Source organism: Falco naumanni, chromosome 1 (genome assembly GCF_017639655.2).
Source record: "Falco naumanni isolate bFalNau1 chromosome 1, bFalNau1.pat, whole genome shotgun sequence".
NCBI lineage: Eukaryota > Metazoa > Chordata > Aves > Falconiformes > Falconidae > Falco > Falco naumanni.
This window is the reverse complement of record NC_054054.1, coordinates 94,765,924-94,791,766: the sequence shown is the minus strand read 5'-3', so window position 1 is coordinate 94,791,766 and position 25,843 is coordinate 94,765,924. Positions and strand designations below refer to the sequence as shown.

Genomic DNA, 25,843 nt, shown 5'->3' with positions numbered 1-25,843 from the left:
CTCCATCAAGAGAGATGTTAGCATTGTGCTTGCTCTCCATTTAGTACAAAATATTTCATTTCTGTGCCAAGTAAATACAAGGGCATTAACCCCCAAAAGCGGGATTCAAAAGCAGACAGTCTGCAGCGTTGTTTCCAGCAGCTCCGTTGCCCTGCACCAACGCAGCTGCAGCAGCCCAGGAGTTAATTCTTTCCAGCCCCAAAGAAGGACACGATACATCTCAAGGGATGTCAAGAATCTCCTTTATGCAAGTTACACTCCATGGCCAAGAGCACTTAACAGGTTAATGCTGCGAACGGTACCGAGACGGACACACACCAAGCCAGCTCCAGAGTTCTGCCATTGTTTAGTGTAATTTTACATTCTGAATGAATAGATAGTTTAAAAAAAAAAAAAAGAAATAATCACAAACCAATCTCTTTGACAAACAAGCCGATTACAGACAATGTCAAGTCATGTAAGTCATGTAAAGCACAAGGAAGTCAGGATGATTAGAAAAGCTTTAATTAAAAGGCCATTTGAGCTACAGGCGAACCGCTGCAGCACTTCCTTTCTAGGGGCATTAAAAAAAACCCAACTGACCAACCAAAGCAACAAAAAGCCAGTGCCCTCCCCGCCCCAGCTCCTCCTCTTGCAGGGCTCAGACCATCCCTCCGAGCAAACCAGCCGGTGAAGGGTATTTACCGGTGTGACATTCCTCCAGGATAAGAAGCTTCATTTACACAGCGAGGTGTAAACAGCATCGACTCAAAGTTTGTGTTATTTGTAATCATAAATAATTCATTGTAATAAATATGTATCGAGTAACTTTGCAGCACGCCTTTCAGGGCCAAGACGCAGATATGTCCCACTCGGACGTGCTCCCTGGAAGAAGACGGACATTAGCAGCATTTTCTGACTCACAGCCGTACTCCCGGCCTTGGAGAACACCGGCATTCCCAGCTCTCCGGCCCCTGGGAGCGAGTCCACCCAAGGCTCCGAGGCCTTGGAACGGGGGCGTGAAACCCAAACCAAACGTGCCATCCACGGCCCAGGAACAACCCCCACGCGCATTGCTGGCAGCAACACCAGCGCCACAAACTTCCACCGACCTCCTTCACGCTTCCCTGCGGCACTTGCCTGGGAACACGCATCCCAGACGGGAACAAAGCGGCTCCCAGCCGCGCCTTCGGCTTAGTTTTCCCCTTGGTCTCTGTCAGCTCCGCGTGTGTTTGCGCTTACTCCGAGTGGTTTCTCAGCTACAGGTACGCTTCTACCAGGAAATGGACAAGACCCAAGAGTAAATATTCTTCTGACATGTATCCGGCCCTTGGAAAGGGCAATACGCGACAGACAGGTAATAACACAGCTTCCCTAAGCGCAGGAGCTGCAGGCTCTGGATGCCAACAACTAGCTCTACAACTGTTGAACACACATTTATTTTTGTTTTTCCCATTCGCTCACAGAACAAGAATATACACACTTGTGTAGGCTTTTCTCTCTTACTCACATTTTATCTTCCAAGTACCACACACTCGTCGTTGCCAATATTCACAAGAATATACAATAAATACAGCTTTTTGAATTCCCATGACCACCAACAAGCCAAATCAGTGTATGCCGTCTTCTAAAGAGACATCGAATACCAACCTTAAAGTACAGTCACCCCCTCCCCCGCCACAGACCTTTACGTGTGCTCCGCGTGCGCTAAGCACACTGGAAGGAAAAATAACAAGCTTGTAGCTCAGTACCGGCACTTAACTCTCACGTAGTACCGAGCCGCGCAGCGCAGCGGCGATTTCCCTGTGCTCTCTCCGGTCCTTTCCCACACAGGGAGTTCCTGGTAGTGTCACTTCGAGGCAATGACCGCAGCAATGCCGCGCTTCTGGACGCGCCCGGTGCGGGGCAACCGCTCGGACACCAGTAAAGGAAGCTGCCACATGGCGACAGGTTGTTCTGAAACCACCCCAGAACGTATTTCACAACATACAAAAGTTAAACTTCAGAGAATCGTTCTCTCTCCATAGTCTGCTATTATCTCTCCGTACAAAATAGAAGCTTTATCTTCAAACAAGTGACTTTGTGCCTCCCCCCCACCTCGTCCTCCTTGCGGGCATCACATCTCCAGGATAATTTGCTCTTCGAAGATCATTTTTGAGTACAAAAAGTGAGTTACAGGTGTTTAACCGCACACCGATTATTCTGAAAGCTTCTTCAGAAATAGGATAGAGTCACAGATTATACACTTGGACTGTGGTATCTTACACCGGACAGAGAGAAGCCATTTTGGTTCTGCTAATATTTTAATTACAATAAATTATTTTGTTACTAAGCAAAGCAGACATTCAAGAACATCTAGGGCGAGAACCCAACTGAATTACGGCCCTTTCACTGTTCTATCAGTTATAAATCTTCCTAATCAAAAGTGTCCAGCTGAAACCCCAAATTAATTGCGGCAGCTACCCGTGTGCTTGCTTATAGTTTCAAAAAAAAAAAAAGTTACAAGAAAACGGTGGAAACATAACCATGCAGTGTGGCAGCCTACCTCCTGCTCCAAAACTCAAGTGCCAGAAATTCCTCACGCTCTCTGCCTATGACAGAAGAGGTGCCGCACTCCGCTCCTGCAGGTGCCCCGCAGCGATTCCCTCCCCGCCCCCGATTCTCTCCGTTTTTGTACTCAAAAATGTTTCAGGGGAGAGCGATCCACCAGCCTTCACCTCTGTGCCACCCCCAACTCAGAACGCCCTCGCTGTTGTTGTGTTCGCATGGGTAATATCGTTCTAAATTACAAAATTAGAAATGTACATGTTTAAAGGTTTTTCAAAATTAAATTATACACAAACTGGTCCTTACTAAACTATCCTACAAATATTCCACAAACAAGGCAGCAAAATAACCAGTCCACCACAAAGTCTACAAATACAAAATGTAAGTCTTCCAGTAATTATTGTAACGGGAACAAGAGTTCAGAAAATAAATTAACCTCCAGCTCATCACACAGTGTTACAGGAGGTATTTTTAGGTGAATCGAAGGGTTTCCAACGTCAGCAGAGTCACAAAACAATCCAGTCACCTCTGGGCATCCCCTTCTCCCGCTCAGCCGCTGAGCGGATCCTCCCGGTAGTGGATGGCGTAGCGGAGCTTTTCCAGCATGATGTCCAGCGAGGAGTACTGAGGAAGTTTGATCATGAACATGCACGTTTCAACGCGGATGTACCGAGAGTCTGGAGAACCTGCGGGGGAAGAAGTGCCAGAGGGGTGTGTGACGCGCCTGCCGCTTCTCACCGGCCTGCCCGCCAGCCTTCTGCCCCCGCGCCTCTACTGCTGAGAAGCACCAAAATAAAATCCCTGCCTGTCACGTCTCGCCTGAACCTGGAGCACCGCCGTGCCTCTCCGGCAGTCCCATCATTTTAAAAGCATTGAGAGCAATACCATGCAAAGCCTCTCAGCGTCTCCAGAGGGCAACGCTTTCCGTTGATTTGAAATTTTAGTTTTACAGGTTTAAAAAGAAGTTCTCTCTTATTTACAGCCACAAGGACCTGCCTCTCTTTCGTCATTCTTTGGGCGTTAAATACACTTTTCAACGGGGGTGGGTGGGAGCTGAAAGCTCAAACCACACTGAGAACAGAATTTGTTTCCTTGGCCTTTGGAGACAGCGGGGAACATACCTGCAGCTCCGTCGGGGGGTGCGATTTTCATGGGGTACGGCGGGACGTGGGCAGTGTCGGGGCCCCCGTCTTTGCACGGGCACGTGAAGGGGATTCGCTCCTGGTTACAGGCAAACTTGATGAACTTGCAGAGCTCCTCCTGAGTGAACATCTCCAGCGCGCTCCAGAAAAACTCAATGTGCTGATCCGTCTCCATCAAGCCCACCTGGTACATGGTGTGTGCCTAAGGGAAGAGAAAGCAGAATGCCCACGGCTGCTTTCTTCTCCTGTCGCAAATCTTCCCCACTTAGACCGTAAGAGGACAGAAGGGGAGGGGACCTACACCTCTCGCCCCGTTCTCCTGCCTTTCCCAAGTCATGAGGAACTCCAGCCGCGGCAGAGTGCCGATATACGCAGGTTTGTATCTTTTTAGCCCACCAGCTTCTGTAACGGGCTCGTTCCAGCGCGTTCCCCGCAGCGCAGGGAATGCCCAGCCCTGTTTTGTTTGAGACGCAGGACCGGGGCACTTCAGCGCTGCTGCTGTTCAAGGAACACACAAAACCACGCTAACGCCCACAGCTGAGAATATTCTACAACTTCTGGCACAAAAGAACAGTTCTTTTTATGGCATAATTCTTACGGTAATGAAATGAAAGCATTTAGGATGAGAAGGTGGCTGTTACAGATTAATTTTAGGTTTTCAGAAACTACCTGCAATTCAAAGTAAGGGCGACGGCTCTTTCAGCCCTTAGCTTAAGTGGCAAATATCGAATAGAGATCCATTAACACAGAGATAGATTTAAAACTGGATGCTAAAAGGTAAATCCATTATTCCTCTCTAGAAGTCGTCCCACTCCTATTATTTCCTGAATCCAGTGAAATCTTACAACACTTCCTGGGGGGCAAAGGGGGGTGCCCAAGTACTTGCACATGGGAGGTCCTGGCGATATTGCAAGGGGGAAGAGTCTTCCCAGCGCCTTCCCCATGGGAGGGCCCCGTCCCCTCCCTGTGTCAGACAGGTAGGTTTGCAGTTCTCCGCACCTTGAGGAACTCCAGGTTAATGTAGGGAAGCCCGCACGTCCTCAGCTCCATCTCTAGAGGGGTCAGCGTAGTCAGGAGCTGCAGGGGAATGATGGACCCAAGGCCAGCACGCACTGCGGTCATGCACTCCGGCGTCTGCAGCTCACGCATCCTCAAGCTGCGGATCGCTGTCGCGTACACGTCCTTGTTCTCCCACCTGCAAGGGCAGAGATCCAGGACAAAAAGGAGAGCGCGTAAGAGCCCTCGTGCCCTGCCCCACACTGAAGAAGGGCTTTACGGGGAGATTCTGCTTCTGAGTAAGCAGGAGGGAGCATTAAGCCCTTTTTTTCCCCGATGCTTCCCAATTTACTTCCCCTGTGCCCAGCCTCCTCCCCTCCCCTCAGCCCGGCCCGTTTCTCACCAGCCTCACAAGGGCTCTGCTGCAGCCCGCAGGCAGCTGACAAGCACCACACCGCACCAAACAAAAGGCACTAAATAGCACCAGTGATTCTGCCAACAAATGTCAAGCTTTCCCAGATCGTTCCAGCCTTCAGCTTGTTACAAATTATCTCTGGAGAGCCTGCTGCTGGGAAAACTCTTCCAGAAATGCTTCTTTCCCATGTAGCCCAGTGCCAGGGCCTGCCCGGGCAGCTGTTACTTACCCCACTGGAATGTGCCTGCCCCTGGGGCAAAGCTCCACTTCTTCCCCGGTCATGGTCAGGTAGGTGAACTTGCAGCACGGCTTGTTCGGGCAGTCAGGGCTCTCTGTCGCCAGGTGCTGAGAAGCAATTTCTGCACACAGAGCTTCCAGTTCTGTCTCGTCATTGATCTGTCACCAAACACAAGGCTCGTACCTGGCGGCCGGCACGTCGTGCCGCGTTACGCTTGTGACACATTTACGGCATCACCACACCGTGCCAAGCGCCCCCCTTCTATCCCCTGCAGACAGCACGGGCAGTGGAAGCCAGTAACGGCTCTGGTGGGTTCTTTTCTGGTTTAGCACTGTCACGTTCCAGGAAACGTTTCAGAAACCCGAATTCCACTGCGCCTGGCAGCAGAGGAGACCGAGCAGCTTTTCCAGCCATCAGCAGGTAAAATCCTGCACCCAAAATAAGTCAAACCACTTCACGACCCCGCTCAGATGAAAACCACCTGCCGGCTGTGAAGCCAACCACTACCATTTGGGGCAGCCGGGAAAGTCACCTGCTACTACAACAACGGGCTTCTGAAGGAAACCCTGAAAAACAGGGAAGAGAAAGAAAGTTACTTACGTTTTCAAATTTTTTGACATAGTTGTAGGTGAGGATGTCAGCTTCCTGGAGATCTATGTCAGGATCCAGTGGCTCTCCTACCAGGGTCTTCCAAAAGGAGGGCAGGAGGTCAAGTGGCAGAGGAACGTCTGCTCGAATTGCGATACCCAAGAGCTGCCCAAAGAAATGGAATAACTGCTCCTCTGCGTAGGTTATAGGGCTGGGCGTCAAAATGTACTTCCCCTTCAGAAAAAAAAAAAAGAACAGAGCACACAACCCAGTGTTTAATGACCGATGCATACCCTGCAGGGCCATAAGTTAACAGGCTTGTGAAAAAAATGATTTGAACACGGTGAATACTGTTTAGTTGGCTACAACAGGATTTACTTAAGCGTGGCATGGAGCCTGTATACATTATACTGCGATATTACAGCACATTATCTTAACAGTTAATGATTGAAAGCAATATAACACCGGTTTCCTTGAGAGCCCCGCTTTTAAAAGCTCTTTTAATCAGTGTTTACAGGACTTGGCTGTATTTGTATTGTCCATTCAACATCTCAGACGTTCAGTTGCGGGAGCTTTCTGAAATACAGTGTGGATACGCAAGGCCAGGTTTGCCGTGTAGTTGGTCATAAGTTGAGGGACACGTCCTGTTTTCCTGCCTTGTGAATATTCCTAGGAAGGAACTGTAGCTCAGCTACTGTAAATTCTTTGGGCCATAAGCTTTACCTTGTTTCTACAATACATCTACTGCACAAAATAGGAGGGCAGTAAATACACATTAAATAGCACAGATGGAGTGTCGTCTTCTACTAGCAATGTGATTGACTTTCCTGGGGACATTCCTGGAGTAATACCGGCAGAAGGTGACTTCATTACCTTGGCACCGACAACCTCTCCATCAGACAACTGAACCAGATTCACTCTAAGGAAGCTTTGACCAGGAGTCTTAATTCTGCTGCATTCTGCGGTCCTGACTACTTGGCTGCTTCCTCAAGTACCTGCAGCACCATGTGAAGCGCACCAGGGATTCCTCAGCAGGCATTTTCAGTTCCATCAGGCACCTGAGACCTGCCCGGTTAGACGTGCTAACTGGGGCCACTGATCTGCAGCTTCTCTCTGTATCACTAACTGAACATGTTCTACTCCTGTTCAAACACACGCATTCAAAAAGAGAAAAGCAACTTCATTCCTTGCGTTGAGATATCACACCTTATTCTTATTGACCGCAGAGCTCGGGCACAACAGGAGAAGGGAGAGCGAGGAGCTCTGTAACTCTTTACACACTTGCCAAAGGAAGTGACGGAAAGATCCACCTGAAAGAGAGAAGCAAAATCATGAAATGCCCCCTGACGCTTGTCACCGCTGCCTTTTAATCCAGAATTTGCCATTCTCCTTGAAATAGCGTTTCACGCCTTCGGTTACACACTCAACCTCTCTGACTGCACAGATGTGCAGCTTAAACAAGGGTGGGGTAGATGCCAGCCACGCCAGCTTGCTATTCATGTGCGAGTCCACATTTAAATAGTGTAATTACATGCAAAAAATATTCACTGAATTGCTTCCTGCTGAATTCTTAAATGCTGCTTTGTCTTCCAGCACACTACGGGTAAGACTAGCACAAACATTTGTTACACCAATTGGCCTGCAAATGGAATTCGTTACTTGATTAGAAGATGAATGGTGCTGTCTTCATACCAATGGAGCGTTTCCACAGCTAAAAGCAGTGAGGCAACGCATCAGAAATCATTACCGACGCTGAGCTGGGGCCATAACATTTCTCTCTCTACAGATACTGTCAATAACCACCTCAGACCTTAAAAAGAAAAAAATTCCCCTTGAGAGAAGGCATCAAGGAGCTAATAGGTGCACACTGACATTTCCTTTTATGCAATGTGGCAGATGACACTAGTTGGCAATATTAGAAGTGCATTTGGGGCTTTTCCTCCCTAACTCCATAAACCCCCATGAATTTCCAAAAAGGACCTACTACAGGCAGTATGCAGAGACTGCATGAATTTAGATAGCAGCGATCAATTTTCTTCTTTGCCACACCGTCGATACTTGCCTTGATGCCCCATCAATTATTCAACAGATCTGCAAAGCAACATTTTCTCAGCTCTTGCTTAAATCAAGTCTCTTCCTGGAGTACACGCAACCCACATCACATCCAAGGGAGCCAGCACCCCCAAAGAAAGTCAGTATCCAGAAAGGGCTGGGAAGCATCCTCGTAAAGAAGGTCTTAGAAAATAAAGCCTCACAAACTAAAATATAGCATCAAGAGAAGAGAAGGCATAATAATCTTGTTTAATACAGTGAGATTATTGCTCAACGCTTTCTGTTGAGAAGCGGTACTCCTATGTCATGAGGAGTCTGTCTCTGTACTGGTTAGGTGAAACTAGGACAGTTAATTGTTTGTTCTTTTAACCCACCACGTTAAAATTATGAAAACGATTACAAGAAATACTGCACATCATCTCACAAAAATGAGACACATGCAAATTTAATACCATTTACTGCAAAAATTAAGGACCGCTTTTAAAGCAACAAAACCCTTACCGGACTCACTGTCTCTTCAGCTTGGCTGAGACAAGCTGAAGTTTGTACTTCTGATGCCAAGTTGAAAACAATCCTCAAAACCACCTCGCCTGGGTACAACCATTTTTGGCTGTTAATGCTTGCATATTCCTTGACAGCTAAGTTTGGCAATGTATCCTACACTAGTACTGAATGGTGTCTTAAAATATTGGCTATACAATCTCACATCACTTCAACAACAAAAACCACAGCAGCATTATCCGGCTCATTACTAACAACAGAGTACTTAAAAAAATAATCTTTGTTACCAGCACAGTCTGGGTTTACCACAGCTGAGCACCAAAGCAACCTAAAGAGATACTCTTACTAAAAACTCTCCCCATGCTTCAAACCACTTACTATTACTTTATTTACTTGCTCCAGTTAGCAAAGTCACACGCCCAGGCACACATGATTCCTGCTGTATTAGCTAAAATAGGAAAATTAACCATCTGGCTTGCTTCATTCTTGGAAGCTTCATTCTTTTCCATCTGCAGGACGACAACCACCACAAAGGTCACGGTGCTCCTGCAAGTTAACGTGAGCCCCATTCTTGTGAAAACTTGAATTTCACCTGGAGTAAGTTCTCATGACTGTACCCTGTGTCACCCACGCCAGTAACTGCAATCCCAACTTACTTGTTCCATGAACCTCCTCCCCTGTGAACCGAATGTTGAAAGCGTATGTAGGGTCTCCACCGCTGGCGAGTTTCACACAGAGCTGCGAGGATGGCACACAGGCCAGCTGTCTTGCTGCCTGACAGAAATAGGAGTTTTCTGAAGAACGGATCTCCCCTATTTAAAAACAAGAGGGAAAAAAAAAATATCCCCATAGTATTTTGCATTAGTAAGCATCTGAGCCTGGTTAGAACAGATCCAGCTTGTTGCAAGGGATTAAAATGGATTTTAGAAGGATAAATGTTTTCCATACCTCCAACGATTTCCAAGGGATCCAGGGTGATTTCTGGGGCTGCATGATCAGCAGTTCTTTGGACAGTGGCATTCAGCACTCTGTTCATCACAGTTACTTTTGTGTCATAGAAGATTAAACCTGAAGAAACACATTTCAATATAGTTAATCTGTCCTTCTACATTCTTATTTTCTGAAATTCTCTAATGAGCAGTGGTAGAATCATAATTTCACCTTCATTAGGTAGGTAAGACACAGCTAATCCACTTTTTTCTTTTTGAAGTACTTGTTACTAATGTGTACTGGAAGAAGTGAGTTGGGTTAGAACGCTGATGAACGCAATTCCAGTGTTATATAAATAGATCCTAGCAACTCCACCAGAATCTCTGCAAATCAGAAACACCTTGCCAAATAGCTTTCAGAAATCTGAGGTGTTTTGACAGTAATGCTAAAGGCAAGAAAACATGATAAAAAATAGGGCTGTCACATTGCACCAGAAATACGGGCTCTATAAAGATAAATCTCTGAACATTCCTCACTTCCCCATATTGGGTTTACAAGTATTTTTCCTAGTTGGGCCAATATTAAAGCCTACTTACACACACTGGGACCTCTGGTGGATTCTGTATCTTCTTCAGAAGAAAACAAGTTTGGGACACGTAATGACCTAAATCTTGGGTTTGTTCGCTGTCTAATGAAGGCGTGTAAATGCCCATTTTAAATGCTGATGCATGGTAAGTATTTTCTTGATCTCTCTAATTCTACAACTTCTATGACAACGAGGATGCCAACGTGTCCTGGGACTTTCACCTGATCTGCTGCTTGTTGACTAACAAAGAATTTTAATTTATGGATACTCCCAAGAAGATAAAGGCACATTTGAAAGCCACCTGCAAACAGAAGATGGGCCAGCTCCCTCCACAGTCAAGAAAGGTGCACAGCATCTTTTAACTACTTGCAAGAATAATCCCCCTCACCCTTAAAAACAAACCAAGAACAAGGAAAAACTCCCACACTGAGAAGCACCCTTGGGTTAATGCTGGTTTTGGCTGTCACCTCAGACCGTGTGCCAGCTTATCAGGCTGAGAATGAAGCCAATAAGCCTTTCTTAGCGCACCGAGCCACTCGCTAACTCGCTTTCCCTCTCCCCTCCACGTTCTCTTTCTGTCACATGTATACACATATTAATATCTTTGACAAAATATATTACAAAATGTCATGTGGTGCATAGCACACCCTTTCGGGGCACAACCACATTCCTCCAGAAACTGACCTTTGGCCTCCTGCAGCAGCGCAGCAATGCTACTAGCATACATCTCAGTCTGCCGAAGCTCCACCAGTGGCAAGAAAAACGTCTCCAACGTTGTATTGAGAGACTGAAGCAGTGCAAACCGTAGGCGTAGGCTTTCAACGGGAACATCTGTGGTGGGAAACCTCCAGTCAGAGAGATAAATCCCTATCTACTGCCAAGTCCACCTTCCTAGCGCATTCAGTCCAGGAGACGCACAAGCTGCCTTCTAAATCAGCCATTCCTGATCCCTGTGCATCAACAAGAGGGCCCAAGATGCAAGAACGACCTTAATCTGTGATGTTCCTTCCTGGATCTCGAGTCTCTGGGTGTCCGAGCCCAGTATCTTTCATCATCACTGCATTTGCATTATCTGGAGACCCTCTTCAAGGAATTTAGAGCTTCAAACACGTTTTAGGCAACTGAAGTCTGCCTAGGACCAGAATCGAAATTCAACCTTCCCCCTGCAAGCCAAACTCACCAGATGCCTCCCTGCTCCAGCCTCATGTAGGAGGCACACTCAGAGAGCAGGGAACAGTTGCAGCGCACTTCTTACAACGCTGCCAAAGGCACCGCGGTGCCCAAGCCCACCCAAGGAGGGAGGAGACCTACACTCAGTGCTCCCCCCAACCCACAGAGGTTCCAATCTGCAACCTCTAAAGGAACGTCCCAACTACCTAGGCGACAGCCAGGGTGTTCAGGAGCACCACCCAGCTCCTCCACTGAAGAAAGTCTTTACGCAAACAATCTGTACATACGCAACAGACAGGAAATTCTGGGATCTGCTGCATCAGCTGGATCCAAATAAACTTCATGAGGATGGAGTCGTGCTGGTGTAATTGCAAGGTGACGACAAAGCCTGTTAATATACTGGACAAGAGCTACATCCATTTCCAGTGTCCATTTCCGGGATGCTTTTTGAGCATGTCGTGCATCAATGCAGGCACACCTGAAACGTAAAAGGCGTAAGACCTGTTGAAACTTAAGCGCAATGCTGCTTACTAAGAGCATGTTGAGCACAACTCCAGGTAGCTTGTTCCACTTCTTTCCCCCTTTTTTAAGCAGAGCTGTTTCGTTGCAAAAAATCCAGTTTGAGAAGAACTGATTTATCACCTACCTTGCCTCACTGTTATTAAATAATAAGAAAAAAAGGAACTGCCGATTAAGCTTGCTTACTGCACCGTCTTCCTTACGCCCTGAAGCAGATATAGGGGTAGGGGATGTGGCAATTGGTTTGTGGCTTGACACAGGGAGATAAGGAAGATTCATTTAACAGACTTTCTTCCTGTACAATACTAACAAGGAAGTAACCATTCCCTCTACTACTGAGCCAGTAACAACACTGCCAGTTTAAACAATTAGCCGGTGCACAGAATAGAAAGCTCTTGTGGAAGGAAGCCAGAGACAGCCAGACGGATGGACAACTCTTATCAGGCCAACTTATTATACAGTTTGGAAGCCATAAAGGACAGTATGGCACATGATTTTGTCAGCTATGTTGTGTACATGGAAGTCAGGAACCTGCATTTTGACAGCACAGTGACTCTTTAAAGCACGTTTTAATAAAATAACCAAGAACTTTCTCTACAGGCCTCACAGCCACGGGTAGAAGCTTGCATGTTACCAACACACTGGTTAAAGCAACTTGGAGCAGAAACACTTAGGATCCAGTTTTTTTTAAAGTGAGCACAATCCATCAGCATCACCTTTACAAAAAGATTTGATAAATTTACCTTTCAAAATGCAGATCATATCCACAGGACAGAATAGCTCTCCACACACTACGGATATCCTGTTTAGATCGGTCAACCACAAATCTGTGAAATCCATCCAGTGTCAAATACTTCTCCTCAGGAACTGACAGCAAAGATATGACCACCAAATAGTTAATGACTTAACTCTAAAGTCTACGTACCACACAGCAAAATGTCAGTGTCTGAGGTGGCTACCCGCCAGCTTTCTCCTGGTCCTACCCATCCCACCACGACTCGTTTCTCAAGTAGTTCTAAACATCATATTCTCTAGGTCCAATCTGGCTTTCAGTAAACGGCACTCATTCTTTCCTCTAAAGGACGCAAACCCCACAGCTGTCCCCTGGCATAGTTTCACCAAATGTGTCTGAGCAGGTATCAAAGATCCGCAGGTGGCTGAAAGCTGGAATTCTCCTCTTCTGAACTAACCTGGCATTTCCTACAGTGAAAAGCAGAGTCCAAGTCCCTGTCTAGTTACTCTTCCACCTGACTAGAGAAAGAAATATCAACAAGACCCTTGTCTAACCAGCCCCTGTCGTGGCATGGCTGTGCTGTCTCCTCCATGGGTAGAGTAGTTATGAGGCATCTGAAGCTTTGTCCAGTTTTCCTCTTACATAATTAGGAAAATTAAGAAGTGACAAGCTGAGAAATACAATTTAAAACCATCTAGTTCAAGCCCACAGTATTCTAAGTCCCCACTGTATGAAAAAAGCCTTGAAACTATACCTCTTAAGAAGTCAGTTCTCTACCCAGTGTATTCACATGGCTTATGCACGCTGTTGCACAAATTACACGAGCGTGGTTTGTTCTCACTTACATTGATGACTCCAGATTTATAGATATACAAATACAAGTAGCTTTTAAAATCACTATTTTTAAAAAAATAAGTTATCCTCATTAAAAACAAAGACAAACCAATTGATCATAACATCATATAAGCATGCCAATACAAAAAAAAAAGCGCATTTCTTTTCTGTGATATAGTACTTCAGAAACATTCTATACTGCTACTACCTTCCTGTTTCTTGGTGGGAGACTTTTCAGGGTCCTTCTCTTCAGGTTTGCTCTTTTCAGGAGATTTTGGCTTTACAGTAGGTTTCTTCTCACTTAAGGCTGTTCGGCTAAGGGATAAAGTATGTGTTAGGATGCAGGTTTTCTTATGTTTCTTCAAGAAACCAAAACATTCCTTGAAGGCCTTCTATAATCTCAAAATTGCATTTTCTCCTCCCAATCAGTACATGGAAATACAGAGGGAGGGGGAATAAAAATCTGGATTCCTGAAGAGAAAAATCAAAAGTTTTGCAGCTGTCAAAAGGTGAAGACACCAACCTGACACTGTTGAGCATGGACTTTTCCTTTGTAGGTGGTTTAGTAACTGGGCGCTTGGTGCTCACAACTTTCACTGGATGCTGTTCTTTGCCCGCCTTGTTGTACTTGCTCTTGTCAAATTTCGGCTTGGGCACACCATACTTCCTTAAAATCTTCCAACATAAGAAGCGAATAATTACCCAGTGCTTTCAAGTTACACAAGATGATGCTGAAAACAGTTTTCAAAGCACTACCTGAGTAAGCTGGTCCTCTAACACCTTCTTTGGAGGACGGACGTTTGTGAAGAACACATGAAGGAGGTTTCCAGGAGTTTGAGAATTTATCTGCTCTTTACTAAGATACATATCAGCAACCTTAATGGGTTTCGCTGGAGTGAGGCTCAGCATTTGCTCAGAATGGACACAGCTTTTAAATATTTCTGTGAGGACTTCCCGAGCACCTGGGACCAATTTCTCACCTAATTAAAAAAAAACAAAACCCAATACAGTACAAAATACCACAATTTGAAACATGAAAAGACATTCTGGATCCAGCTGAAGCGTTGCATCACAGGCCACGTGCTCCAAGACAGAAAATCACTTAGAAAAATTCTACTAGCAGACCTGGCCTTTCTGCACTCTAATACCCCATTTATGAGAGAGATTTAAATTGAATGTTTTCTCCTATTTTGGCCATATATTGTGATTATTGTTTCCGTGACTGCACTGGTAATGAAAAAGGTAGATTATTTATGATACTAGTACAAAAATTACATTGTGTAGGTACGCATCGACACCCATCAATTCAACTGAACTTCCTCCAAGTATTATCCTCCCCAGTGCCCTGACTGAGGATTCTGGCCCATTCCAGGTGTATTAGGGTCTGTATAGCTTTCGCCTTGTTTGAGAATATAAATTACTAACTGCTCCACTCGAACAGTTTCTACTCTAAAAATTACACCGTGTCTTAACAGTGGTGAAGCCGCTATCTTCATAAAAACGAAAGTCACTAAGAACGTCAGTAGTTTCTTGGGATGGTGGCGAGTTTTTTGTGGGGGTTTGTGGTTTTGAGCTTTTTTGGCCGTTTCATTAACTGTGAGCTAATAGCAGTTAAGCAATGTTCAGATTATTAATAGCTGCTTGCCAACTGATGAGAGGGAGTAAACTTGTTTTGGAATCACCCCCACTAGCAGTTGTCCATCACCCATCAGTAAGTCATGCTAAATTTACCCCAGCAAGGAAAATCTGACCCCTGTATGCCCCCCCCAAAATGCACAGTACCAGTGAGATATTTGCCAATATGAACACCACATACCTTTTATTGACTTATCATTGAAATAATCTTCTAGTGCTGGGCTCCCTTGTGTGTCAAATAAACTCTGATTTACAGTAGAAACAGTTAAAATCTCTTCAGTTGACATTTCCATCAGTTCATCTTCACCATCCAGACTGGACAAACCAATGAGGTCACTACTATTAAACAGACTGGCTCGGATTTTCTCTATTTTAGCTCTTGACCTTATCTGTACAAACAGAGAAATTAGTTAACAGGAATTCTGACAAAACAAATTAACTTCCATTTATTATGAATTTGGGTCTTAAGCTTTCTCCCCTCCCCACGTAGATAATCACTGTTGCATCTCTTCCAGCACTCTTCTGTTTCAATAATTTGATACCAGAATTCAGGTTCAGCCTAGAAAACATCCCTTCTAAGAACATCTGGCCACTGAAATCACCATGCTGTGAGTTAATCAGGAACAGCTCTCAATCAGCTATTCCATTTCTTAGCTTGGAGACAGCCCTAAGAAATATCAGATAGGAAGCTGAAAGTTTCAAATAGGTAACCTGTCAGTATTTGCAACTCTGCTGTCCTTGCTTCGATTCTCCGTTTAGAAAAATCTATCTAAATTAGCACAGGCCTTGAAGTCTCAGCTACATAAACTGGGAACAGGAACAATAACTTCCTTTGATTCCAAGAATAACCACTATGCATCATTATTGGAGCAACTACAGACTTGGAGTAGGTTTCAATGTGAATACGCTGACAGCTTTCTGTACACACTTTGTGGTTTATTTCAACTCTAGTGTCTTCACGTCAACTGTAATTATTAATTGACTGAATAAGTTACCTCCTAGTTTTCCTCTCACAACATCTAAGGCTTCCTTATACTTCTCCAAACGTTCCAGAATCATGTAGTACAGTTCGACCTTAAAAGAAAGATTAAACTGCAATGAAATTTGCTAGTAAAACAATTCACAGGTGTGCCAAGAAATAAAGCGGCTTGTTTCACTGTCATTAGAAATAGGAGCTAGCCAGGCCTGCAAAGCTATCTTTAGCATCCCAGAGGGTGGAGCATTCAGGAATTTAGGTCTTTTTTTCCATTCTCAGTCCTGAAGTTTCTCTTGGGGCCTCCCAGGGAGCAAAACCAAGTACTTCATCAGTCAAATCAAATGCAAAAAAATTTCCTTGCCCACACGATTCCAAATCAGTCTCAACACTGCTCTTGGGTTTTCCTTCTATCTTGCTACATCCACATTTACTTCCAGAACACTACTGATTATTATCTTGGATAACTGTTAAAATAATCAACTTCCTTTAACAGTGCATTCCTTGTTTCAATAATGTTCGAATCAAGCTGAACGTATCTGCAAGCCTTACTTCAGCCTCAGCTTCAATCTTATCCTCTTTCACCATTTTTTCCACCATTCTCTCAGCTAGTGGCAAAAACATCGTCTTTGACAGGTTTTCATCCTGTGCTGAAATAGACTAAGGAAGAGAAGAATTATCGTAACAGCTCATCAACTTTTTGTGTTGTCCCACCCACTGCGTTTTTCACATTAGAAGGGGGGGCAAGAACCCCAGGTGCTTCAGTTCCTCCCCCCAGACCACACATTCAGAGCTTCCATCTGTCACACACAGAAAGCAACCTCTCTGTTAAAAGGCAGCAATAAACCCAGCGATATACAGAAAAGCTCACTCTTGATTACGCTGTTCAGACTCACACATCTACGCACGCAATACCCAATGGCAAATAACACGTAGCAAGAACACATTTGTGTTTTCCATGGCACAGTATTTTACAAAACGTGATTAACGCCCCTGTGCTTAGTTTTTGTCTGGCCAACACTCTGTCAGGTTGTCTGATTAGTGTCTGAATCTGCCATCTCAACTAACAGCAGCACAGCTGACCTGCCGTCCAGTCCTGCAGACTTTCTGCAGTCTTAAAGACATGCCAAGTCCACAGCTCTCCTTTATTTCCTCCTTGAGCCTTTATAACCTAGTTACAGAAAGGAACAGTTCTGACCAAGGAGCTGCAGATATCCCAGGCTTTATTAATTAGCTCTCTAACTAAAAAGACAGTAGGGTACTAGTTCAGATGAGAGAATAATTTCAGTTGTATAAACATAGTAGGGCAGACCAGTTACACTGCATTATAAAAACACTACAGCATTCATTTTGAAGCACAGCAACAGAGCTTCTTAAGGGGGGGGCTCAGTCCTTCTCCCAGCATCATACGTAAACAGCTCAAACACATTTTACTTAAAATAATCTCTAACATTTTCACTCAGAACATTTCTATATTTGCACTATTCCTGCAGCAAAAGTCAAACTCATTTGCAACACTGTACACACCTGCATAATCAGGCTCATCACAGACCAAAAATAGTAAGGATTTTTGGGTACAATCTTATAAAGTGCCATTCCAGCCTGAAAAAAATAAGACAAAGTTGCATCATTCCTGAAACATATCTGTTTATAAGGTCTCATGACAAACAGCACAAGCTAAGCAGCAACAATGGCAGCAAACGGAGAATTAGCAACTAGATGGGACTTCCATCAACCTGTGAACCCTTCCACCCCAACACACACCGCTAAAGAAGAAGAAAATAGAGGGTGAAAATGTTTCAAAGTACTTTGTGTAGGCCTGACAAGGAACAGCAACGAGCATGTGGATGTATGATTGCCTAAACAGATGACAGCTTTAATTAGAAGTGGTAACTCCATGAGGAAGAAGACTTATTCTTTAGGAGTGAAGGGGATATTTCCAGTGCCGATTTTCAGTGGTAAAAGGCACATCAAACCACACGCCTCCCTCATGTAAGCATTTGCCCTTCAACACTTATTTCATACGGACACACACTCAGATACCCAAAACATGAGGTCACCTATGCGTGCAAAGCAGTGGTTAAGCAAAGGTCGAGCTGAAAGCTTGGCTGTATCAAAGCAGAGCTGAAGTATTCAAGATTTTCTAGCCTAACACATAAACAGTTATTCACACATTTCTCTCACAGATTTTCAGTGCCTGTATATAACGAAGGACAACACTTTTTACCCGTACAAAATCTGTAATTAATTTTAAGAAGCTACACATAATACAGTCTACTACCACAGATGGACTTCTGTGCCAATTTCCCAACTTCAGTCTCAGCTTGCATTTTCCAGTACTTTCAGCTGAAATACTCCAGAACACAGGACACTGCGGTTTATTTTCACTCACCAGTCAGCATCCATGCACTCTTTGCATCTCTAAGTCCTTAGGTCAAACGCATAGGCCAATGTTTGATATAACAATCTGACAATGTTTGGATAACTTAACTAGATACACGCTTGTATGACACTTTAAACATATAAAAGGTCACACAAATGTTAAATATTATTATCTAAGACCTCATTTTTTCCACTCAGTTGTAGACAGGAGTACAATTCACATAGCCGCATCTCTGACGTTCAGAATGTCATATGAGATTGTAATGTCATGTACATTAATAACGTAGCCTGTCTACAGCTTGAACCCAAACAGCATACAACTTGGGCTACAATGGAAAACAACACTTCTGCTCAATATATTCTTCTAGTTATTTAAACTTATACAAAAATGCAAGTCACCTTAAGACAGTGGGAACAAGAGGGAGTTCAGGACTTATTTACTTGGCTCTCTGTGCTTTTTTACGCAGAAGAGTGAGCACGCATGCTTTGAAAACAGTCTTCCATTTATAGACATTCTCCAGGCACCTAATTTGGAAGGGATGAAAACAAAACTAACCAGCATGACACTGTTCTGCCAGCTGAGATGATGTACTTAAAGGTAGTGCTTTTTAGCTTTTCTTCACCAAATTACAACCAACAGAAGCCTAGCTACATGTCAGAGTCCAGAGGTAAAAGCATGGGCAAGATTACTCTTCCCAAAGATAGCAGCCAACTAAGGAGCGAATTAAGTCCGAAAACATGGATCACAAGATTTTGCTACATCTTTTTCTGTCTATTCCAGAACTCTTAGATAATACGCTGCCTCACATGTAACCACCATCCTGTTCAAGACACATTGATAAAACCCTCCCAAAATAACCAACATATTCTATCAGACCAGATACGCACACAAAAGGCACAGTTGTCCTATCCCATGTAAGGAAAAGAATTTACCTTCAGAGAGCCCACCCCCTAAATCATGGTCTTTCAAGCCTTTCTGTTAACAGAGCGTAACTTCTGCATTAACCCGGCTTAGCTTTCTGGAAGATTACTTATAACATGAAAAGGCATTCACAGCAAGATAGACAGAAAAAAAAAAGCCTTTACAGCTACCAGAACACAAACTTGTTGATCGTACCTGCTGCATCTTCTTGTATTCTCCAACCCTGGCATAGGCCATGAAGAGATGAGAGTGATACTCTTCACTGTTGGGAACCTTCTTTACAGCTGCCTCATACAGTTTAGTTACCAGTTCCGCTAAACCAAAACCAGATGCTTCAGTTAAGACAAATTGGGGAATCATTTGAAAGCACAGCTACCTAAAGCCAGCATCAGTGATACTCTGAACAGTAATCTAATTACACTCATCAACCACAAAAATGGTACTTGCTCCCCAAAGACCCCAAGCACTGCAAACATTAGGCAAAAGACAAAAAAGGGCTTAAAAAACACAAACCAACTTCCAAATAAGAGTGAACAGCAACAACTGAACTGCTCAGAAGCAGTTTTTCTGAAGAAAGTTTATTTATTTTGGAGCATTAAGCTGAATGAAGGTTTCTATTCCTGGCAGAATGGCTGCTCCGTGTGAATTATAGATCAAAACACAGAACATTTTTAGAGCCTCATGTGAAATTAGTTATTCTTATCACAGGTTTACTTAGGTTAGTCATATCCTGTTATTTCCCAATTACCTATTTTAATACTCTTAACAAGTAAAATCCTTCACACTATACCTTTTACTAATAGGCCTATTATGACTAAATACTTGGGATATTACAATACGCAGAACTTTGTACATCTTCATCCCTCTAGATTATTTTTTTGCCTTACACATAAAATCATACCTCAGCGTAGTATTAGAAAACTGATTTGTCTTTCACATAGTTTACATATCCTCGACACACACATACATAAAACCACCAATTACCATTTTCTTGCAGGACCAAACGTGGAAGTGCCTAACACCCACCATTTCATTTCTGACTTAAGAGACCTAAAAGTTAGAATCCTGAGCTTAATGCTTATGCAAGTTGTTTGGAGTCACAGAAAGGCTTTTGACATTTTCAGATATTTATGCGGAAGTCACACATACACACAAAAATTGCTTGTTAATCAAGAAATGATGCTTGAACTCCACATACACACTCATGTAGAAAGAAATAAACTAGGAGAGCACAAGCAATCACTGCATTGCAGACTGATGCCAAAACCCCATTTCTACACAAGTTGTTTCACCACATTGTCGTTGCTCCAGCAATTCAACAATAAACACTGCTACCACCACCAAGAACCACAAGAAGCTGCCAGAAACAACTGCTTAGAGCCGTACAAAAGCAGTATATAAGGTCTGGCTTTTTTCAGAACAGCATGTGCAATCTGACGCCATCAAACATGCAAAATTTAGTATTTTTATAATGCCGTATCACTGCAAGGAGCCATACTGAAAAAGCTACTGTGGTCAAACTGAGAAGTGAGGATTTCCCTCCTGCTTGTCACACAGCTTCCCGAGGCCTGAACCCCTCAACTAGGGTCTCACAGCATGAAAACACTCTCCAAACCACAGACCGGGTGATTTGTCATCTCTACAACATATACTGACAACAAATTCCAGTAGCTTTCATTAAAAAAAGTGAAGTCAAAGCTTGATTGTGATGGATGATTATTAGCATGCCATTCGTTTAGGAACTGTGTACACAATAACGTTCACAAGGGAAGCCTAAACAAGGCTCTTGGCTTTATGGGCATCACTAGAGCCTTGGAGGCAATCTTAGTAGGCATCATTTAAATTCTCTGAGTCTCTTAACACGCCCATACACAAACCCTGGACTTGCACTATTCCCCCTGGAACTGTGGGTCTCACATACTTCTGAAGAACGTAAATAATTAGGATTTTTAAGAGAGGCAAAGGAAAAAGCTTACGTCTATGCATTTCCCGGTAAAGAATAGTTAGTGCTTGCAAGGAATTATCATCTGTGGGTTCAAGTGCTGCTACTTCTTGTGCCAGAGCATACGCTTCATCTTGTTTGCCAGTTCTCTGCAAGCCAATTGCCTTTAGAACCTATTGACACAACAGAGGCAGCTGTTAGAAATACAGTTGGCAGTGAAAACTCTCTCATTGCTGGTGAGGAAAGGCTTTGCCCAGCCACCTCATTACTTCTACAGATCTTCAGGTTTGATTAAGCTTCTAATCCATACGGCTGTAGAGGAAACACTCCAAAGGCAAGCTGCACCAAATAGCATGGCTTTGCAATTCTTAACAAAGATGTAGGCCACTCCAAGGCATCAGCTGCCACTCAGTTTCCCTGCTGCAGGCTGAACCCCTACCAGTCCTGCCAATTGTCAGTTTTTTCTTTCAATAACTGGCCAGAGAGAAGTGACAGAAATGTGATTCAGGTCATTGACACTTGCTCCAGCTTAGGAAGCTTTCAAAAACGTGGAAGTGAAAAAAGAAAACCCACAAGGAAAAGAGAAAAGCAGAAACATGTTCAGAAAACTGAGGCACAGAACTCCCTTTCCTTCAAGGGGCTCAGCAGGGAGGGCAACGAGCAAGAGGCAGAAGAGCAAATGCCTCCAAAATCACCTTGTGGTGTTTTACTAAGGACTACACCTCCCAAGGAAATGTATTGGTCCAAACTACTACACATAGGTATCCCAAGCTAAGGTCTAAAAGAAGCATTTTGAAGGCACTGGCCATGTGCCAAGGCTGCTGGCAGTGGTTCTGACAAGGAGCTAGACAATTAGCTGGGGTGCAACCAGTTACGCTTTAGTCATTAGAGGCACCTCACCAAGAGGATCTGCACAAGTTTTTCAGGCAAACGAGACACTGTGCAAATCAGAACAGCCCGAGATGTTCCAGGGGGTTCAGCCGACACTGTGGTCTCTGGGAGATCACGCACACGGCTCAAAAGGCACAGTGACACACTCCCAGGCTCAGGGCGATGCTCACCAAACACACTCAGTGCACCGCACACTTACCTTTGCACAGTGAAGATCCTTGTGTTTTTTGAGCAGTTTATCCGCTTGTTGGATTGCCATTTTATTATTGCCATTATCAAGATAATCTGCATAAGAACAAGGACAGCATTACACCAGAACACAAGATCCACTCTGGAAAGCCACCTCTACATTTTCTGTCGAGTATGAGCTGTTAGGCCAGTAGTGCAAATGGCATTTTCCTTGTACAATTCACATTAACCCAAACATTCAGGGAGCATGTCATTCCGTAGACAAAGTATTCACCTCACTGTACTAGTTTTAGTCATTCAAACAAACAAGCTTTTGTAATTAGTCCACACAGATCATTACAGCAACAGAAGCGACACAGAACAGAGTGGGTTCTGCAGCAACAGCTCTCTGCTAGCAGCAGAGCTTAAGACTCTTTGCTTCAGTAAAAGGAGAAATTAATTTGCTGTGCCTTTGGGAGACTTTCAATGACTTTGAACAGGCAGCAGGGTAGAAACTAAGCACCCACACTCTCCCAAAGCATTAAGTGAGAAGACCTACTTGTCCGCATGACCAATACTTCACACAGAGCAAATCTGTCCCATAATAGAGCACCTCTATGCCTTCACCACACAGGTTTCAAAGACAAAAAAAATGAAGCTCCCAGGGGTCGCCTCACTATCTCCTAGGGGGATAACCCACCATCTAGTAACACTTAGCTGCAGAAAACCCCTGTCTCCAGACCATTTTCTTTTTTTCAGCTCAGTATTAAGATTTGCAGCTTCACTTACAGCACATCACCATGTTACTAGACAATCATATATAACCGATTGTAGAGCATGACCCCTATATGCTTCCCTTCCCTCCAAAATTAATATGAACCAAAACCTAGCAGAAAAAACTTAGCTGCACCCGATGTGCCAGGAGGGAAGGGTCTGCTCACTGTGTTCTGCCCTCTCCCCTACCAAACTGTGAACAGAACTAATGCCAGTTTAGTGACAGGACATTACACATCTTTTTCTTGTCAAGACTGTCATTCTCATTACAAGAGAGAACTCTTTTACCCAGTAGAGAGGTGACCTTTAGTAATTCCTCGGTATATGGTAGGAAGTATGCACCTATACTAATGAGATTTCTATTCGGCAGCTTTAACTTTTGCTTCCACGGCCAAGTGCTGCAGATTTGAAGTCGAGCTAACTGGGCTCCTGAGACCGTACAGATAAAACCTCAAACGAAGCAGCCTGCCCACACTAACCAAAACAAAACGTTACTGCATGAAATAGAGTTTGAAACTGTAACACATTGCCTTTACTTGGGGTAGATGGCTGCTTTAACTTGCGATAACCTGTGCATCACCCTTTAAAATTAAAGCTTCAGCAGGGATTTCTCAGTGAAGAGGTTTCAAAACTGTGGAACAGCACATCCCAGGGACCTCTTCATATATCAGCAGAGACTTCTTGATTTAAGGATCTGTGTTGCATAGTTTGCTTACACACAAATCATCTGCCATGCTGCACTGTCTTGGATTGCTTAACAGCTCTGCTGACAAGATCTCTGCTTTAGGTCTCCTAAAGTAAATCAAATAAACCACAAACCTCTCTAAACTGCAGCAGAATAAAAAGATTGTATTTTGCTAACAACAAATAAGTGTGTTGGAAGCCAAAGTAGCTGGCAACTTCCAAAGGAATTCAAGCTCAAGGAAAATAAACTGAAGCCTACACTGCTTGCAAGGGCTGTAGGTGGAGATGTTCAGTGGCTGGAAATGCAACACATGAACCTTCAGGTGAAGGGAGAACAAACCCAGATGGAAGATAAACATAGCTGTCAAGGAACCCTGAGTAATCAAGGCACGTGGTGCAAAGTGGAAAGCACTGGTTTAAGTCAAGATCAGCCCTTTGACCTCATGCTGCACGTCTCCAGTTTATGATTTTTGTGAAGCCGTGTATTTACCCCTTTCAGGACGTACGCTTTATTTCTGGTTCTGCAGCACCAAAGCCAGAATTCAAATCTCACGCTGCAGATAATCCTTTCTAGAACTAGCAGAAAGCTGTTTTAAAGCTCTCTCCCTAATAGCCAGAGCGCCAAAATATCGCTATTCACTCCCTCCCCAACAGCTATTCACCAAAATGAATCCATCTCAACATCAGCTGCTTTCGTGCCGGTTGAATTTACTGAGCTTTTTCTTTCAAGAACATTTAAGGTGCTGCCCAGGTGATAACACAAATAACTGCACATTAATACAAGTGGCAATCACAGCACAGACAGAAAACTACGGAAGAAATTTACAAAATTGTGAGAGAAAGACAAATTGCACAGCAGTGCTCATCATGATGCAACCAACTTCAAGCCAGCTGTGTCTTTACACTTTTAATCAAGTGAAACTCTCTTCCTCCATGTCAGTGGAGCCCATCGTAGATGCAGGCCTGCATCCCACCGTCCTCACTGCCTGGGCAGCAAAGGATGCTCCCGGAGTGCGCTCAGCCCCAAACCAGAGTAGCTCCCCACGGCTGTGGGGAGAGAGATTTTTCTCCTGGCATTGGAAGTTGAGAGTCTCTGGCCCATCTTCCATTTTTGAGAAGCTGCGACACCGTAGCCTGGGGAAGCGTTTTTCTTTTCTCCTTCTCTGCATTTGCATAAGCAGAGCCAAGCCTGCGCTCTCTCAGGCAACCCCAGCTGCACCGAACACCCCGGGAAATACCTGGGGGCACCCTAATCCAAGGAGTTTCTTAACAAGTCCGTCCCCCCACTACTTCACTCGCCTCCCAATTAATTTCCCTCACGCCGTCATTAGCCCGTGCCGCACCGCTCCCGCACAGCGCCTTCCCGGTGCCCGCCACCGCTCCCGCCCCGGCACGGATCAGGCCTCGCTCCCGGCCCCGCCGCAGCAGCCCCGCCGGCTGCGCTCGCCGCCCCATGCCTGCGCCCGGACGGGGGGGGGGGGGCTCCGCGCCGCTGGCAGCGAGACGCGCGGCGGGGGCCGGGGCCGGGGCGCGGTGCCCCCCCCCGGGCCCGGCAACACTCCCGCTTCCTGCCGCGGGCGGGAGCCGGGACCGGGCTCCGCCAGCCCCCGCGCCAGAGCCCCGCGCACACACGCACGCGTGCCCCACGGGCCCGCCGGGATCGCGGGAGGCCGAGGGCCCGTCCCGGGGCGGCAGAGCGCGGGCTACCCCGGCGCCCGCCCGCCGAGCCTCCCCCGCCGCCGGGGATGAGGCGGGCGGGCGGAGGGGCCCGCCGGAGGAGCTACCCAGCGCTATGCCGGGCCGGGCCGCCCGGCGGGGCCCTCCGCGCCGGCCCCAGGCGCCGCCGGGCGGGCCGGAACAACCCCGCCGGGCCGGGGGAGCGCGGCCGGGGGCCCGCGGGGTCCGTACCGTAAATGGGCCGCAGGCGGCGGTCGTTGGGGTCCTGCACATGGCCCCGCGCCGCCATGATGAGAGCGCAGAACCGCAGTGCGCAGCCGCCGGCCGGGCCGGCCCGGGGGCGGGGGTGAAGGGCCGCCAGGAGCAGCGGGGCGGGGCCGAGAGCGGCGGCGGGGCGGGGCCTGGCCGGGGAAGGGAAGGGGGCGGAGCCCGGTCGGGAAAAGGGGCGGGGCCTGGCCGCGCGCCGCGTCCCGTTGCCACGGCGCCGGGGAGCGTGAGTGGGTTGTTGGGTGCGTTGTTGGGCTGGCGCCAGCCCCGCAGACCGGGAGCGCCCGCAGCCGGGAGC

At 45.6% G+C, this 25,843-nt stretch overlaps 1 protein-coding gene across 1 annotated transcript; it reads right to left on the bottom strand.

Moving 5' to 3' along the window:
* Positions 1-329: 329 nt before the first annotated feature.
* On the bottom strand, positions 330-25,639 carry LOC121083065 (probable E3 ubiquitin-protein ligase HECTD4). Its single transcript, XM_040583018.1, has 22 exons — positions 25,510-25,639; positions 22,175-22,260; positions 21,119-21,257; positions 19,338-19,456; positions 17,366-17,440; positions 16,391-16,498; positions 15,826-15,939; positions 15,047-15,269; positions 13,987-14,210; positions 13,754-13,905; positions 13,439-13,545; positions 12,407-12,530; positions 11,432-11,622; positions 10,659-10,805; positions 9,407-9,526; positions 9,115-9,270; positions 7,112-7,215; positions 5,918-6,139; positions 5,309-5,475; positions 4,668-4,863; positions 3,648-3,870; positions 330-3,212 (listed from the first exon to the last, which is right to left on the bottom strand). The coding sequence occupies exons 1-22, from the start codon at positions 25,565-25,567 to the stop codon at positions 3,076-3,078; spliced, it is 3,192 nt and encodes a 1,063-aa protein (XP_040438952.1). The 5' UTR covers positions 25,568-25,639; the 3' UTR covers positions 330-3,075.
* Between the last annotated feature and the right edge of the window lie 204 nt (positions 25,640-25,843).